Below are 18676 nucleotides of genomic sequence, written 5' to 3'. Positions count from 1 at the left end.
ACACTGATTCAACATCCTCATCTGGCACAAAAGGAACATCTTTGGAGACCTTAGCTGTAGTTCGGGCTGCCCTAATACAGCTAGAAAAGGAAGTTGGAAATTCAGCTCAGCCACCGCAACCTCCATCAGCCCTTGCCACATCTGCCTTCGCCCATTCAAGTACTCGAGCTTCAGCCTATCATGCTTCAGCTCCAGGTATTACTGAACTTTGTTGGGTAATAGACTCAGGTGCATCTGATCACATGACTAGCTTGCCTTCATTGTTTACTACTTACCATTTGTCTTCTGGTTGGGATAAGGTATCTATTGCCGATGGCTCCCTGGTTCCTATTTCTAGGAAGGGTGACATCAAGCTTTCAGATACTATCTCCCTGTCATCTGTCTTGCATGTTCCTAAGCTTGATACTAACCTTCTTTCAGTCAGTAGTATTACAAGCATATGAACTGCTCAGTAACCTTCTTCCCTGACCGATGTGTTTTTCAGGACTTGGAGACGCAGAAGGTGATTGGGACTGGCCGTGAGACTAATGGGATCTATCTGCTCGGGGAGCGGTTCCATCAGGGAGAGTCAGTTGAGAAGTTGTCTTTTGTTTCTCAGAATGTGAGTCCGGTTATGCTTTGGCATAACCGATTAGGTCATTTGTCTTTTCGATCTTTATAGAGTCTGTTTCCTGCTTTATTTGAGTTTATTAAGTTGTCTCAGTTATAGTGTGAAAGTTGTGAGTTTGTTAAGCATTGTAGAAAACCTTATTTATTGAGTAATAATAGGAGTGATAATTCTTTTGATATTGTGCATATTGACGTTTGGGGGCCTTATCATATCCCTTCCATGGGTGGGTACAGATATTTTTTGTTATTTGTTGATGACCATACCCATTTTTCTTGGGTTTATCTCATGCATTCACGAGATGAGGTACCTTCCCTAACCCAAAATTTTCACCAAATGATCCTAACCCAGTTTGATGCCAAGATCAAAGTTCTCAGATCTGATAACGCAAAGGAATACTTTGCTAAATCATTGACTTCTTATCTTCTTCATCATGGGGTTATCCACCAAAGCTCTTGCCCTCATACACCCCCGCAGAATGGAGTTGCCGAAAGGAAGAATATGCACATTTTGGAAGTGGCTAGAAGCCTCATGTTACTTCCAATGTTCCTATTCGCTTCTGGGGTGATGCTATCCTCACGGCGGTATACTTATTAATCGGGTTCCTTCTAGGGTCCTCGATATGCGATCTCCTTTTTCCCTTCTACATCCATGTGAGGACTTGTTTTCTATTCCCCTTAAGACATTATTCGGTTGTACTTGCTTTGTTTAGCTTCTCGGACCTCATCACTCCAAGTTCGAACCCAAAGCCTCCAAATGCATCTTCCTTGGTTATGCACAAACTCAAAAGGGTTATTGCTGCTATGATCCTGTCTCCGGGAGGAAGTTTGTCTCCATGGATGTCATTTTCTTTGAGGGGACACCCTATTATCCTTGCGTTTCCCCTCAGGGGGAGAGAAGTGAGAGTGGGGGTTTGAGTTATTGTCTTCAGGGGGAGAGCAGTGAGAGTGGGGCAGTTCCTTTACCTATTCCAGTGGGTGATGAGAGCTGCAATGGTGAGGGTAGTCAGAGGGATCAGTTGTTGAGGGAAAGCTGCAATGGTGAGGGTGGTCAGAGGGATCAGGAGTTGAGGGTTTATCACAGGCGGTGCAGGCAGGTTGATCCTGATCATCAGCAGTCTAGGTCCGCTCTAATCTCATCTACAGCTCCAGGTCCAGATGCTACAGTCCCAGAGCCCACAGAGACTTCCTCTACAGATGATCTTGACCTTCCGATTGCAGTCCAAAAAGGGAAACGACATTGTACCACATCTACAGCCCACTGTATTTCCCATTTTTTATCCTATGATCGCCTATCTCCTACCTACAGGTCCTACCTTAGTTCCATTTCCAATGTTCCTATTCCAAGAACAGTGCAAGAAGCCCTATCTGTCCCTGAATGGAAAGATGCAATGCAAGTTGAGATGGATGCCCTGTTGAAAAACAACACCTGGGTGGTAGTTGATTTGCCCTAAGGAAAGAAACCAATTGGATGCAGATGGGTATTTATGGTGAAGCATAATGCAGATGGATCTATTGAGAGGTATAAAGCTCGGTTAGTTGCAAGAGGGTTTACACAGACTTATGGTATAGATTACTTGGAGACCTTTGCATCGGTAGCCAAGATGACTACTATTCGAGTCCTATTGTCCCTTGCAGCAAGTCACGCTTGGCCTTTATACCAAATGGACATGAAAAATGCCTTTCTGAATGGAGATCTGCAGGAAGAAGTTTACATGCGTTTGCCCCCCGGATTCTATGATGCAGAAATAGGTAAGAAGGTCTGCCGGCTCAACAAGGCTTTGTATGGTTTGAAACAGTCACCTAGGGCTTGGTTCGATAGATTCAGACTAGCTCTTGTGAAGTTTGGTTATGTACAGGCCCAGTCAGATCATACCCTATTCATCAAGAGGGTGGAGTCCTCTTTGACACTACTGGTAGTATATGTTGATGATATTGTGGTCACAGGGAATGATAGCCATGAGATTGAGTCTCTTAAACAGCTTTTCATCAAGAATTTGAGGTAAGGACCTTGGTGTACTCCGGTTTTTTTTGGGTATTGAGTTTGCTAGATCCAAATAGGAGATCTTTATTTCTCAGAGGAAATATGTCCTAGACCTGTTGGCAGAGACTGGAAAGTTATGTGTCAAGCCTGTAGATACACCAATTGAACAGAACCACAGAATTAGTGCCGAGAGTGGGGAGTTTCTTGAAGACAAAGTTATGCTCCAGCAATTGGTAGGAAAGCTCTTATATCTCTGCCTCACTCGACCAGATTTTACTTATGCTGTTAGTGTTGTCAGCCAATACATGCATTCTCCTAGAACCACACATCTTCTTGCGGCAGAAAGGATCTTAGCCTACTTGAAGAGATGCCCAGGTAGGGGTATACTATTCAAGAACAACAATCACATGAAGGTGGAGGTCTATACGGATGCTGATTGGGCTGGGTGTGTTGATGACAGAAGGTCTACCTCAGGATATTGTGCCCTTGTGGGAGGAAACCTTGTCTCCTGGAGAAGTAAGAAACAAAGTGTTGTCTCCCGGTCAAGTGCTGAAGCGGAATACAGGTCCATGGCCAACGGAGTGGCTGAAATCCTATGGCTAAGATCTCTACTTGAGGAATTGGGGATTGAGTATGAGAAGTCCCTGATGCTGTACTGTGATAATCAAGCCGTCATTAATATAGCACATAATCCAATACAGCATGACAGAACCAAACACATTGAAGTTGACCGCCACTTTGTACGAGAGAGGGTCTCATCTCAAGAAGTATGCCTCCCTTACATCACATCCAGTATGCAACTAGCAGACATCTTCACTAAAGCCGTATCAAGAAAGAAGCTAGAAGCAGATCTATCCAAGTTGGGAATGATGAACATATACTCCCAACTTGAGGGGGAGTGTAGAGAACATTGATGTGGGCCCCACAGCTGTGGTCCCACTCTATCCGTAGGGTAGAATGTATCTAGTCACAGCTGTGGTCAATTTGTTATTCTGTTATTCCTAGTTTCGGTTTTATATTGTTTGTTATGTGTTAGCAGTTATGATGTAAACATCAAGGGTAGATATGTCCTTTCATGGAACTAGCATAACATATATATATTAAATTAAAGTGGTGGCGGCAGAATATTGACATTCTGTTCTCCTCAAAATCTGTGTTCTACTGCTCTTTCACCACTCTTTCTTCTACTTCTTCTTCACTTTCTCTTCTCATCGAACCTGAAATTTCTTAGTGGTCAAGACTGATAGCAGTCTTGAACACCTACACTTCACTGAAAGCATAACAACCTCGCAAGGTCGTAAAGTCCACGAGGCTGCTGCCTCACAAGGCTGTGAGGTTGAGATTCTGGACCAAAGACCTGAGCCTGTGAGACCAATCTGCGAGGCTCCTACAAGACTAAGCCATGAGCCTCCTCTATATGCCTTGTGAGGTCTTCACCCTACAATGCTCATTGACTCGGTCTGTTACCATCAGCGCGAAGCTTGCTGGCCAGCTAATAAACATTAAGCAGAGTTCACCGACCCTCTGCCATTGCAGATTACTATTTTCAGCTTTCATCTTCTGCATTGAGTTTTCTGCTTGTTGTTTAGCCTGTTTTGTATTATGGCCTTTGGTGCCAAAATTGAATCCTGTCTTAGTTGCAACGTCTATAAAAGTTGCCCAGATGATTGTGATGAACAAGTTTTGATTTGAACAGTATTTCTCTTTGTCATTTCTGCCATTGTTTCCTCCTCTCCCTTGTTCTTTTTTCAAGCCACGAAGACCCCAAAACCCTTCCACCTCCTCCTAGAGCAGAGGTTCAAGGTCATCTCCTTTGTGGGTTGCAAAACCGAAAGGCTGGTGTTTGCACTGTTTCAGCTTCCCACTATTTCAATGTCTTATTGTTGTGGATTGTCTTAGTGAGACTCACTCCATTTTAGGACTACCAACCACACCAAAGGGGTAAGTAGAAATCAGAATCAGGTCGGTTAGATAGCCAGCAAATGACATGGCTGATATGTTAGCTGAGCAAGGAGTAAATAGAAATCAGGTTTTTTGGACTGAATTGTAATTGGTGGGGAGGTAGTTGATGCTTCGCCTCATTGGGGTTTCTTGATAATTGTAAATTACTGTAAATTTTAATCTATATCGAATTCTTGATAATTGTAAATTTTAATCAGGGTTTCTCTACATCGAATTACTTTCTTCCTTCCCTTTTTCTTCCATCTTCTTTCTCCAATGTTCTCTCTTCCATCTTCTTCAATCTTCTTCTTCTCTTCTATTTTCTATTTTAATTTGGCTCGGTTCTAGAAGACCATGAGGGGCGAATGACGGCGGTGAGTGACATTGGTGTTGAGGGGTGAAGGTGAGAGCAAGTAGCTATCCTTTTTGTGAAAAATGTTCCGAGGTGACCCTTTGAGAAGAAATTGATTCAGACATCCAGTTCCAGAAGATGGGGAATGGAGAACTGGTACAATAGGGGAGATTTTGGGATGAGGGTTAGGAAGAACTTTTCTTATAGTAACCACATGAAAGCCACCAAGATCAGGCCTGCTCTGATACCAAGATGAAAAACAGCCCTAGAAGTATGGGACTGTGCAAGAAAACTAGAAAGAACAAACAAGAGAAGATTAGATAAGCTAAGAGAGAGAGAGCTGCGGCAAGGAGGGTTAGAGGATGAGAGGTTCGAACTAAACCTCCCTCTAACACTCTAATACACTTTTATTAAGTTAATCTTTGAGTAATTACAAGAGAGGCCCTTGGTTGGACAAGTTGGACAAGAAATTACAAAAACAGAGCATAGAAGAGTATGGGCCCAGAACTGTTTTGGAATGGTAGAATACTGATATGTTTCATTCTATTGCCAATGGGTATATTTATACAGTAAGCTGCTGCAATAAATAGAAAGAAAGAAAAATAGAAAGAAGAAAAAATAGAAAGAAGGGAAAATAGAAAGTACAAAAATAGAAAGAAAGAAATAGAAAGAAAAACTTTCTAAATCAATCCTTCCACAATCCTAGGAATATATATAATTCTATTTTCAGATCTGAACCAGTAACCCCACGTTTTCCAACACTCCCCCTCAAGCTGGTGAATAGAGATCCTCCATTTCCAGCTTGGCTATAATTCTCTGAAAGTCTGTACTATTGAGCCCTTTAGCAAGTACATCAGCCAGTTGTCCTTTTGTAGACACATAGGGAGTGCAAATCAACTTGTTGTCCAGTTTCTCTTTTATAAAGTGTCAGTCAATTTCGATGTGCTTCGTCCTGTCATGTTGAACAGGATTGTGAGCAATATTGATGGCTGACTTGTTGTCACAATATAGTTTCATAGGCTCTTCTCGTGGAATCTTCAGGTCTTCTAAAATTATCTTCAACCAGAGTAATGCACACACTCCTTGTGCCATAGCCCTGAATTCTACCTCTGCACTTGACCGAGCCACTACATTTTGCTTCTTACTCCTCCAAGTGACTAAGTTTCCTCCTAAGAAGGTACAATAACCAGAAGTGGACCGTCTATCTATTGGAGATCCTGCATAATTGACATCTGCATATGCTTCAAGAGTTAGTCCTCAATTTCTTCTGAATAAAATTCCTTTTCCTGGACTGGCTTTCAAATAGTGCAGAATTCGATGAGCAGCCTGTAGATGAACTTCTTTAGGATTATGCATAAACTGACTTATTACACTTACAACATATGCAATATCCAGTCGTGTATGTGCAAGATAAATGAGTTTTCCAACTAGTCTTTGGAACATCTCCTTGTCTACACTTGCATTCTCATTGGCTTCTCCAAGTTTATGATTGGGATCTATAGGCGTGGAAGCTGGTTTATATGCCATATTTCCTGTTTCTCTCAAAAGATCAACAACATACTTTTGTTGAGAGATAAAGATGCCTTGTTTAGAATGTGCAACTTCAATTCCGAGAAAATACTTTAGTCTCCCCAAGTCTTTTATCTCAAATTCTCTGACAAGGTAGTTTTTCAATGCTTCCTTCTCCTTTTTATCATTCCCAGTAACGATTATATCATCCACATAGACTAATAGTGCAATAACTCCCCCTGAGGCTGTGTGTTTGATAAACAATGTGTGGTCACCTTGACTTTGCTTGTAACCTGTACTCAGCATTACCTTCGTAAACCTTCCAAACCATGCTCTCGGAGATTGTTTGAGACCGTATAGTGCTTTCTTCAACCGACAAACTTTGTTCCCTTTAATGCCTTCTCCAAAACCCGGTGAAATGTCCATGTATATCTCCTCTTCTAGATCACCATGGAGAAATGCATTTTTTACATCAAACTGTTGCAAATCCCAATTATAGTTAGCAGCCAACGACAGTAACACCCTTACTATATTCATTTTAGCTACTAGGGCAAAAGTCTCCTGATAATCTACCCCATAAGTCTGTGTATATCCCTTGGCTACCAGGTGTGCTTTGTACCTTTCTAATGACCCATCAGATTTGTACTTAATTGTGAACACCCATTTACAACCTACCGTATTCTTATTTCTTGGTAGATCCACAACTTCCCACGTGTTGTTTTTTTCTAATGCCTCCTTTTCCACTCTCATGGCTTTTCTCCACTCCTTATTAGAAAGTGCCTCGGCTATAGTATTAGGAATTGGAATGGTGTCAAGGTTGGCTAGAAAACTTTTATGGGATTTAGAGAATCTTTGGAATGATACATATTTGGCTAAAGGGTACAATGGGCGTTTGGTACATTCTCTGGTTCCTTTTCTCAGTGCAATAGGTAGGTCATACTCATACTCAGACTGTGAAGGTGTAGGTTCAGGATCTAAGCATCTCTCAGTTCTAGGATTAGGAGTTGAATCTTGGACTTGCACAGGTTGAGGATCTGGATTTTTCCTCCTAGAGTAAACCTGCATATGTCTCACATTATCATGCACATCATTCGTGGGGTTAATAGTGTCCGAATTTGGTTCAATGGTTAGGTTGTTTGACTCTTGTTGAGACTCGGGAATATGGGGCTCAGAGGAATGTGACTCAGAGGGATGTGATTCTTGACGATTGAATGTCAGTGAGGAGGGTAATACATCTAGGGAGAGTAGATCCGAGGCCTTATCTTCCATTAATGAGGGCTCCCCATGAAGATAAGGTTGAGTAAAAAAAGATTTTCCTTCCTCAAATGTGACATCGATGGAGGTGTAGAATTTTCTGGCGGTTGGATGATAACATTTATAACCTTTCTAAGTTAGGGAATTTCCCAAGAAGACGCACCTGATTGCTCGTGGGTCTAATTCTCCCTTATTATGGACATGAACAAAGGCGGTGCAGCCAAAAATTCTTGGTGTGAGATTATTTGAGGCTTGAATATCAGGGTAAAATTGAGAAAGGACTTGTATTGGGATTCGGTTGTCAAGAACTTTAGATGGTAGTCTATTTATGGTGTAGGCAACAGTAAGGACAGCTCCCCCCAATATTGTTTTGGCACCTGATTTTGAAAGAGAGGCTCGGGTGGTTAGATGGCCATTTTTTCTCTCAGCTGCCCCATTCTGTTGGGGAGTGTTAACACAGGAGGATTCATGCGCAATGCCTTCTTTCTGAAAAAATGGGGACAAATTTTGATTAAAATAATCTGTAGCATTATCAGATCAAAACCTTTTAATTCTCACACCAAACTGAGTTTGGACCATGTTATGAAAGTTGGGAAGAATCGTACCCACATCAGATTTAGACTTAAGAAGAAAAATCCATGTGACCCTAGTGCAATCATCAATAAAGGTGATGAACCATCTGGAACCAGTAATGTTGGGAATTTGAGAAGGGCCCCATATATCTGAATGAATCAAATAAAAAGGAGTTGAAGATCTTTTATTGCTGATTGGGAAAGAAACCCTTTTGTGCTTAGCAAATTCACAAACATCACAATGAAAGGTTTCAACATCAATTCCTTTAAACAAGGAAGGAAGCATTGTTTTTAAAATAGGAAATGAAAGATGACGAAAACGGAAATGATGACGCCGAATTAAATCTTTATTGGAGGTAGATAAGAATGACTCGTGTGTGACATGCATAACAGTGTGAGATGATTTGCTGGTTGCTTCAAGGTAGGAGAGTCCATCTCTTTCCTTAGCAAGTCCAATCTTCTTCCCCGAAACTTGGTCCTTTAATACACAGTAAGAAGGGAAGAACACAACATTGCATTTCACATCCTGGGTGAGTTTATGTATAGAGATAAGGCTAGTGGATAACTTGGGAACATGAAGCACATTTTTAAGTAATAGGGATGGAGTAATTTGAATATTCCCAATCCCTGCCACTATGGTGAAAGAACCATCAGCAACAGAAATTTTTCTATTACTAGGACAAGGTTTATAGTTGAGAAGATGTAGTGAAGAGGGTGTCATGTGGTCAATATCTCCAGAATCAAGAATCCATGGAAAAACACTAGCCGAGGCATGTAATCCTAGAGATAAAGACTCACCTGAGAGAGCAAGAGAGGTAGAACCACTTCCTGGTTTCAAGGATTTTAGGAAGCACCTTAGCCTTTCAATTTCTTCATCATTAAATGGTCCTTGACTTGAGTGTTCTTGCTGCGGGGTTGTGGAGACATTATGGGCCTGTTGAACTCCTTTTGAAACTCCTCGATTTCCCCATTCCTTGCTGGATGTGGGAGGTTTCCCATGAAGTTTCCAGCACCGATCTTTCGTGTGTCTGGGCTTCTTATAATAGGTGCACCAGAGGTTATCGTTAGAGTCACGGGTGGTTGTGTCACGAGCCAAGTTGTGATTGTTCTCACCCTTTGAACCACTATAACTTCCTCCCCTTGCCACCATGGCTGAGCCTTCGGGATCTTTAGGCTCAAGCATGATTCCACGGCGGCTTTCCTCAGCTTTGACAAGGGCTATGACTTCATTCAATGGAGGCACTTCTTCTTTGCCAAGAATTTGTATTCGGACTTGATCAAATTCAGCATTCAGTCCGACCAAAAATACATACACCCTATCTCTTTCAATAAAATTCTTCAAGATCATAGCATCATCTGCGCACTTTGTCTCAAGAACCTGATAATGATCAAGCTCATGCCATAAATTTTGCAGCAGATTTGCATACTCTGTAACACTCCTACTCCCTTGTTTGGCCGCCACCATCTTCACTTTGACCTCATAGACACGAGCAGCGTCATGGGCTTTGGAATAGGTTTGTTAGACAGCATCCCAAATAGCCTTTGCAGAGGGAAGAAACATACAAGTATCACTGATCTCGGGTGTCATTGAACTCCACAACCATGACATAATCATGGAGTCCTCTTCGTCCCAAGCATCAAAATTTGGCTCGCCCAACCTTGGTCCTGTTCCAAGGAGGTGACTAATTTTTCCTTTTCCCTTCAAATAGGTACGCACTAGTTGTGACCACTTCAAGTAATTCTGGCCATTCAGTCTATATGTTGCCTGAATATTCTGCAAATCACCAGTGTGAGGATGAGAATTTGTTGCTCCTTCATCGGTTTGGATGGGAGCACTTGTTGCAGTCATGTCGGACATTGTTAATGGAGGAAAAATAAGGTCAGCAGGAAAGGAGAATAAAGGAATGCTTTTGGTTACAGATCAACACTGAAGGCCAGAAGAGAAAAACTGGCAATGAAGGCCGAAAAAATCTCTAGGTTGACAAACCTAGAGCTCTGATACCATGTTTTGGAATGGTAGAATACTGATATGTTTCATTCTATTGCCAATGGGCATATTTATACAGTAAGCTGCTGCAATAAATAGAAAGAAAGAAAAGAAAATAGAAAGAAGAAAAAATAGAAAGAGGAGAAAACGGAAAGTACAAAAATAGAAAGAAAAAACTTTCTAAATCAATCCTTCCACAATCCTAGGAATATATACAATTCTATTTTCAGATCTGAACCAGTACAAAGAAGAACATAGCCACTCGACCCATCTTCTCTACAAAGAAGAAGAGAAATAAGAGAGAGAAAGAAAGGGTTCGGCCAGAGAAAAGGAAAAGTCACTTACTCTCAGTCGACCCACTTTGTATTTATAGTCTTTGCATTAGAATTCAAAAGACAATCCTACCCCTCATTAAGGATGCACAACTTAAACCTAAACAAAATACATAACTCATCTTTAATTAAAAAGACAAATGACCAAACTACCCTTATACTATTGATTCTAACACCACCTAACCCGATGTAACTAGAGCGAAGCCAACTCGCCTAACCTTACATGGCTAGATCCAAGCCCACTCAACTTAATATTATTATACCCAAACTAACCCACCTAATTTGGTTTTGCTAGTCGGATACCAACCTAATACAATGGGACACACAACTTAAACCCAAACAAAATACACAACTCATCTTTAATTAAAAAGACAAATGACCAAACTACCCTTATACTGTCGATTCTAACACCACCTAACCTGATGTAACTAGAGCAAAGCCAACTCACCTAACCTTATATGGCTAGATCCAAGCTCACTCAACTTAATATTATTAGACCCAAACTAACCCACCTAATTTGGTTTGGCTAGTCGGATACCAACCTAACATGTAGGGAGACGCCACGTGGAGTCAACAAAGCACCGCCCGCCAAGCGGTGACATCATCAATGCCACGTAAGTTTAGTTAAATCACGCAAGAGGTAGTAGCACACGTGAGTAATGAGGAATCTTGAGAAGGAAAGCCAATCCTCGGGAAATCCTCATGAGACACATGGCGAAACCCCAGCGGCACACTTAATGATTGACAACAAATCCAATATTCCCTTTCTTGATAGGAGACAAGCATCTGTATCTCCTACCTTTTAGGATCTCAGGACTTTCTCCCCATAAATAGAGATCCTCCTCGTATTGAAATTCATTCAACTCCTAGCATTCGGCACCCAGTATCCAAGCACTCTCCCTCACTTTGATTCTTCTCCCCAGTATCCTCAGCCCCAAGACCTATCTCCCTACTCACCGACCTCTCTTTGTTTTTCAAAGAGACCGCTTCTACCCGAGCCTTACCCTAACCTACAAGATGCTTTGTCACTTCTTGGCCCATGAAATATTTAGGGCTTCCTTTAGAAGCCAGTCCCAAGGAACACAACTTTTGGGATCCAATCATGGAAAAATTCACTAAGAAACTAGTCACATTGTGTCAGGTTGGTATCCGACTAGTCCCATTATATCTCATTTAGAGGGAAGAATAAATCTAATCAGCGTTATTTTGGCTAATCTTCTAGTGTATTACCTATTTGAGTTCAAAATTCCACAAAGAGTGGGGAGGATGATTAAGAAGATAATGAGGGATTTCTTATGGGAGCCAAGAGAGGGAAGAAAGGATCACTTGATCAATTGGGAAATGGTGTCTAGAAAGTAAAAGGCAAGGAGAGTTAGGAGTAAGCAACATAGAAAACAGGAATTTAGCCTTGAGTTGTGGAGACTACTGGTAGACAAGGATAAATTATACCATAAGGTGGTGATGAGTGTACATGGGATTTCAGAATAGATGGGATACTCAGTTATCTTCTAGGGCTATTCAGGCCTCTACTTGGAAGGCAATTTACTCCATATTCCTGTTTTTTCTCCTCCGCATCAGGCATTGTGTATTTAGGTAATAATATCCTTTTTGGGGAACATGTATGGGTAGGTCAATCTCCTTTAAAAGATCAATTTGCCAATCTTTATACTATGTCCTGCAAAGGGAAAGGAGCCTCAAAATTTGCTGTCCCCAATCTTTATACTTTGAACTTCCCAGTGTTGTTAATATCTTACAAATCCTTAAAGGATTTTGCTTGGACCTCCTAAAGTTAGATGGTCTTATTTGGACTCCCACTTCTTTGGGATCTTTCTTTTGTGCTTCTTTTTTACAGTCTTATTCCAGCTTCCCATTTCATTGCAGCCTTTTCCTATGAAAGAGATTTGGTGTAAGCCCATCTTTCTTATGTGCTAGCTTGATTTGATCCCATATGGTATCAATTAATTGAAACTCTCGATCTCTGATATTTTGGAAACAAAATCTCTAGGATCCTTTCCTAGGCTTGTAAAAGTTATTGAAAAATCTCCAAAATCTTCAAAAGTTTAGGCGATTTTTATACGTAATGGTTAGCCTCCTCAAATGTCCATATGGTTTGCAGCCTTCGACCTGTATACTACTATTACTACTGTCAGTTTTTTATTTTGTAATTTTATGTAATATGTAAGAACAAGTGAATAATAACATGAAGCAAGAAGAAAAGTAGAAGAGATGAGAAAACAGGAGAATGATGATTTGGAGAGGGAATAGTTAGGCGTTTGGCCTTTCTCCCATTATTTATATTATGAAATATGTAATAAAAAATTAAAAAGACAAAAACACCACTGGTGTAAGGATCTAAACTATTCAAGATGGCAACAAAAGATTGTCCCCCCACCCTCCCCCTAAAAAAAGGGGAAAAGGATCATTGATATCAATTTGCATATTAGGAAGCACCTCCCTAATTTGTTGAAAAATACATTGATTGAAAAAAATGTTGAAAAATGTACCTTTTTTTTTTATAAGAGGAAAATTTTACAAATAATGAAACTAGCCTAACTGTAGACACTCTCAAGTGAAATATTTGTTTTCTTAATTCTTTTCAATAACAATATAATGCATCCCTTCCCTGATCAACAAAAATAAAAAAAATGTGTCCCTTCTTTTGAATATTGAGAATGCATGTTTATTTTCTTACTTACAGGTTGCTGAGGAAGGAAATTCTCCATTCACCTACGTCATTGTTGACAGTCAAACGTGAGGATCTATGCTTGTAGCATGGTTAATTTTTATTTATTCTGATATTAGCTATTAGAAATATCAAATGTGACCTTTGAAATATCTGATGCATTTTGTCTCTTGATATGCTAAAGCTTACAAACTTTCATCTTTAAATATACAGTTTTATATGCCTTCTTATTTTTTGGTAATTTTCTTTTGTGCTATTGATGATGTATTGCTTTATTTCATGTATGTGGATATGTAGATGGTGGTTGGTTTTAGTATTGCTTTTATGTGTTGATTTCAGATACTCTGTTTTTCATAATGGGCATAGTTTTCAAGGCGCCAAGGCGAGACTAGGCGATAGGGGGTGCCTTGTCGCCCAGTTCCCTAGGCAATGGATTTTTTTAAGTGAAAAATACATATCCTAGGTAGTTCCCTAGGTTCCATAACCATCTTTTCTTAATAACTATCCATAATTTTCATAAGAAAATTATAAACTTCATGTTTATGTCTAGAAAATCAACATATTTATGAGAAGAAAAATAAGAAAGAAAAGAAAATTCAATAAATATGGGGACTGAACCCCTATTTTGGTTATAGGAAAAGAAGAAAAGAAAAAGTGGAAGAAGAAGAAGAAGAAGAAGAAGAAGAAGAAGAAGAAGAAGAAGAAGAAGAAGAAAAAGAAGAAGAAGAAGATGTGGAAGAAGAAATGTGTTGATTAGACAAAACTTTAAGTTTTTCCCTTATTGGTTCAAATTCTAAAGTCTTTGAGGGTTCAATACAGCAGTTAGCAATGATTGTGTTGATTAAACCCTAACAAATAAGAAAATAATAAAAAGAAATTAGTTTATAAACACAAAAAATGAATATTTTTGTTTAATAATGTCTATTTTATAATTATAATCTCAAAAAAGTAACAATATAAAAGTATTTTATAAGACAATATACAAAACTGCTAGGCGACTGGGCGAGGCGAGCCTCCAAGGGCGCCTTGTCGCCTAGACGTCGCTTTGACAACTATGATAATCGGGTAGAATCCTACTGAAGACCCCCCTTTAGCCTTCTCTTTCTTGTTGAGGATCACTTTTCTCTTCCTCTTTGTGTTTTTGAGTGTCTACTATGTTCATGTCCATAGCCAATAGACATAAATTTGAACATAAAGCACACAAATGTGTTTTTCTAGGATATACCTCCACACAAAAGGGATATTGTTATTGTGATCTTGTGCGTCACACTCATTTTGTTTCTAGGGATGTCACATTTGCTGAATCTTTCCCTTCCTTTGGAAATTCTCCTGAGGGAGAGCATTCTGAGAAGTTGTTTGCTATGTTACTGGTTGTTCCTCTCCTGGTTCCTCTTGAATCGGTCGAATTGTCTACTTTTGTTGGATCTCCTCCCATTGAGTCTTCTTCAAGTGTTCCTGCTCCCCCTTCTCCTCTAGCTCATCCTCCCACTTTCACTTCTCATCCCATTGTCTAGAGGTGGTACCAAAGACAAAAGACTCAGGTATAAGCAAGTTGTTTCCCCTCCTTCAACCGAGCCTCTTGCACCTCCCATCACTACTGAGGTAGTTATCAGGTCAGTCCTCCTCTTCTACTCCCACCAATACCTTCCTAGATCTTGACCTTCCTATTGCCCTTTGAAAAGGCAAATGAAAGTGAACAGATCATTGCATCTCCAAACACTTGTCTTACAACCTTCTTTCCCCAGCCTGTTATTCCTTCCTTGCCTTTGTTTCTATACATGCTATTCCTAAGTCTGTCCCGGAAGCCTTATCTAAACCAAAATGGAGGGATGCTATGATGACTGAGATATATACTTTACATAAGAACAATACCTGGGCATTGTGGACTTGCTTGAGGGGAAGGAACCAGTTGGTTGTAAATGGGTTGTCACTATTAAGTACCACTTTGATGGTATTGTTGAGAGATTTAAGGCTCAAATGGTTGTTAAAGGTTATACTTAAATGTATGGTGTTGATTACCTGGAGACCTTTGTCCTTGTAGCTAAAATGACCTCAGTTCGGATTTTTCTATCCTTGGTTGCTAATTTTGACTAGCCACTTTATCAATTTGATGTAAAAATGTTCTTAAGTAGAGATTTACATGAAGAAGTTTATATGTCTTTACCTCCAGGGATGTATAGGAAAGAAATGAAAGAGAAAGTGTGTAAATTGAAGAAGTTCCTTTATGGCCTCAAATAGTCTCCTAGAGCCTGGTTTGAGAGATCCCGGGCTGCCCTTGTTACCTTTGGCTACACACAGACTTAGTCTGGTCATACTCTATTTGTTAAGAGGAAAGATTCCTTGGTGACCTTACTCATTGTTTATGTTGATAACATTGTGGTTATTGGTGATGACACACAGTCAGTGCTTAACCTTAAAATGTTTCTTAGCACTAAATTTGAGATTAAAGACTTGGGTGAACTCATATATTTTCTGGGAATTGAAGTTGCTCGGTCCAAGGATGGTATCTTCATTTCTCAGCATAAGTATATTCTTGATCTTCTTACTGAGACTGACAAACTTGGTGCTAAACCGGCTTCTACACCTATAGACTTGAATCACAAACTCTTAGCTACTGATGGTGTAAACGTTGGCTAATAGGAGAGTGTCCCAAAGACTGCTTGGAAAGTTGTTGTATCTCTGCATGACCTGGCCGGTATCTCCTATGCATTGAGTGTCATTAGTTAGCTTATGCATTCTCCTCGAGATAGTCATTTGACTACTGCAGAGAGGGTCCTCTGTTATTTGAAAGGTACTCTAGGGGGTATATTGTTTGCTAAGCATGGGCACTTGAAACCGGAAGCATACACTGATGCAGACTAGGCTGGATGTGTTGATGATATGAGGTCCACCTTGGGTTATTGTACTACGGTGGCAGGGAACATTGTTTCATGGAGGGGTAAGAAGCAGTTTGTAGTGGCTAGATCCTCAGCTGAGGTAGAATACAGGGCAATGGTGCATGGAGTTTCAAAACTATCGTGGCTTAAATAACCTATGGGGGAATTGGGTATTGATTGTGAGAAGCCAATGATGCTATATTATGATAACTAAACAGCTACCAACATTGCACATAATCCTGTCCAGCATGACAGAACAAAGCACATAGAGGCTGACAGACATTTTATAAGGGAGAGAATTGCTTCAGGGGAAGTCTGCTTGCCATTTATAGTTTCTGAAGAGCAGTTGGCTAATGTCTTGACAAAAGGTGTTCCAAAAGGGAAGCTAATACACTATGTAAGTAAGCTGGGCATGATTGATATCTATGCTCAACTTGAGGGAGAGTGTAGAGAGATTGGGCCGAATGGGCCCTAGTACATCACTTTGTTATTTTTTTGTTTTTTATATGTTATGTTTGGTTAATGGGTCTGTTAACTTTTCTTATTTTATTTTCAAGTATGATTATGAGTTGGCTGCCCATTTAAGGGTAGATTTGTAATTGTCCTTATTGAGTTAAGATTAATAAAAGGTTAGAGGAGAAGAGAAGGGGACCAAACTATCTTCTTCCTCTCCTTTCTTCTTCATCTACTTTTTCCTTTTCTCTATTGTTTCTCTTCTTTCTTCTCACCTTTTTCACAAATCTAAGATTTATTTTCTGATTTATTCGACTGAATCACATCTCTTTCTTTACAAACAATGTATGATCTTGACATTGTTTAAAATTCATTTGCTACACAACCAGATGAAACCTACTGAACCAAGCCTGATGTGACTGCTTTAGCCCATATAATGATTTTTTTGACCTACACACCTTCTCACTACCTTTGGCACAAAAACCAGGAGGCTTAGTCATGTATACCTCCTCTAAATCACCATTCTAGAATGCATTTTTAATGTCTAGTTGGTGAAAGTCCCAGTCATAATTAGCTACATGAGAAAGGAGGATCCTGAGTTCATCTTAGCTACTGGGGCAAAGGTCTCTGCATAGTCCACTCCATACACCCAAGTAAACTCCTTTGCCACCAATCTGGCTTTGTACTTTTCCACTATACCATCAACCCTATGCTTCATGGTGAGCACCCACTTGCATCTCACTAGTTCTTTTCCTTTGGGAAGATCAACCAACTCCCAAGTGCCAATTTTATGCAAGGCAATTTCTTCTTTAATTGCATCTGTCCATTCAGGTGTGGATAAAGCTTCTGCCACATTCTTAGGGATAGAAATGCTGTCAATGGAGGTAAGGAATGCACGAAATGAAGGTGAAATATGATCATAGGAAACAAAGTGAGAGATAGGTTGAATAGTAGTACAAGATCTAACACCCTTTCTCTTAGTAATAGGAACATCTAAATCATCAATAGCAAGAGGCTTAGGCATATCTATAGGAACAAGGATACCTGGCTAAGGAGGATTTGCCTCTAGAGAGTCTGATGATGTTGGTAGCATAGTTTTAGGCTCCACAGTTTTTGAACTCTGCTGGCCCTTGCAGTGATGATGAAAGATACAAAATGGGGGACAATGAGGAAGAGGAGGAAGCTGAACCTGGACGTGTTTCTCCTCAACCCCAATCTCCCCTTGAGGAGAAATAGGGAAGAAAGGTTCATTTTCAAAAAAGGATACATCCATGAAGACATAGTACTTGTAGAAAGTAGGACCAAAGCATTAGTAGTCCTTCTGAGACAAAGGGTAACCCAAAGAAAAGACACACAAGATAGCACAAGGATCAAACTTACCATGGGTAGGAGCCAAGTCATGAATGAAACAACATTTGAAGACACACATTGGAATAGAAAGCAAAGGGGCCTTAGGGAACAAAAGTTGATGGGGGGCCTTATACTCTAGCAATCGAGAGGGCATGCGATTGATAAGATATGAAACACATATAACAACATCCATCCGAAAACGTTTGGAAACATGCATATGTAATAGAAATAGTCCATGAGCGTCCTCAAGAAGGTGGCAATTTTTTCTCTCAGCCACACCATTTTGTTCAGGTATTCTAGCACAAGAACTTCGGTGAAGAGACCCACACGAAGCAAAGAACTCCGTGAGATCACTGTAAAAGTATTCCTTTTCGTTGTCTGACTGGAAAATATGAATCTCAATCTAGAATTGAGTAAACACCATACATTGAAAATCTTTTTTTTTTTGGATGAATAAAAGTAGTTTTATTAAATCAAATATCAAAAATACAATCAGCCTATGAGAAGGCACAAGATGTTACCCCCCCCCCCCTAGGACTGAACCATATACACCAAAATTGCCCAGGCCTGAGACACAATTACAAAGTAGCCCAAAATAGATATCCCCTTTACACCCCTTGCTTGGCCAAAGAATCAGCCATCGCAATTGCCGATCTTCTGACCCATTGAAACCTGACAGTCATATTCCTTGTCATCCATTTAACTTCCTTTAACAGATTCCTGTAGCCCCAACAAGCTGTTTTTGGGCTAATTAGGCAGCCTACTACTACCTTGGAA

General features: G+C 40.1%; 1 protein-coding gene across 4 annotated transcripts in view; it reads left to right on the top strand.

Moving 5' to 3' along the window:
* Window positions 1–18676, top strand: part of LOC148878609 (uncharacterized) — a 48040-nt gene that overhangs the window by 8656 nt on the left and 20708 nt on the right. For all 4 annotated transcript variants that reach the window (XM_088957195.1, XM_088957200.1, XM_088957216.1 and 1 more), the window contains one exon: window positions 13236–13288. In XM_088957195.1, coding sequence (XP_088813321.1) covers window positions 13236–13288 — 53 coding nt within the window. The remainder of the gene's footprint in view (window positions 1–13235; window positions 13289–18676) is intronic.

The sequence above is a fragment of the Nelumbo lutea genome, chromosome 1, assembly GCF_056320005.1.
Source record: "Nelumbo lutea isolate HS-2025 chromosome 1, American lotus-T2T, whole genome shotgun sequence".
NCBI lineage: Eukaryota > Viridiplantae > Streptophyta > Magnoliopsida > Proteales > Nelumbonaceae > Nelumbo > Nelumbo lutea.
This window is presented reverse-complemented; position numbering and strand designations above follow the sequence as displayed.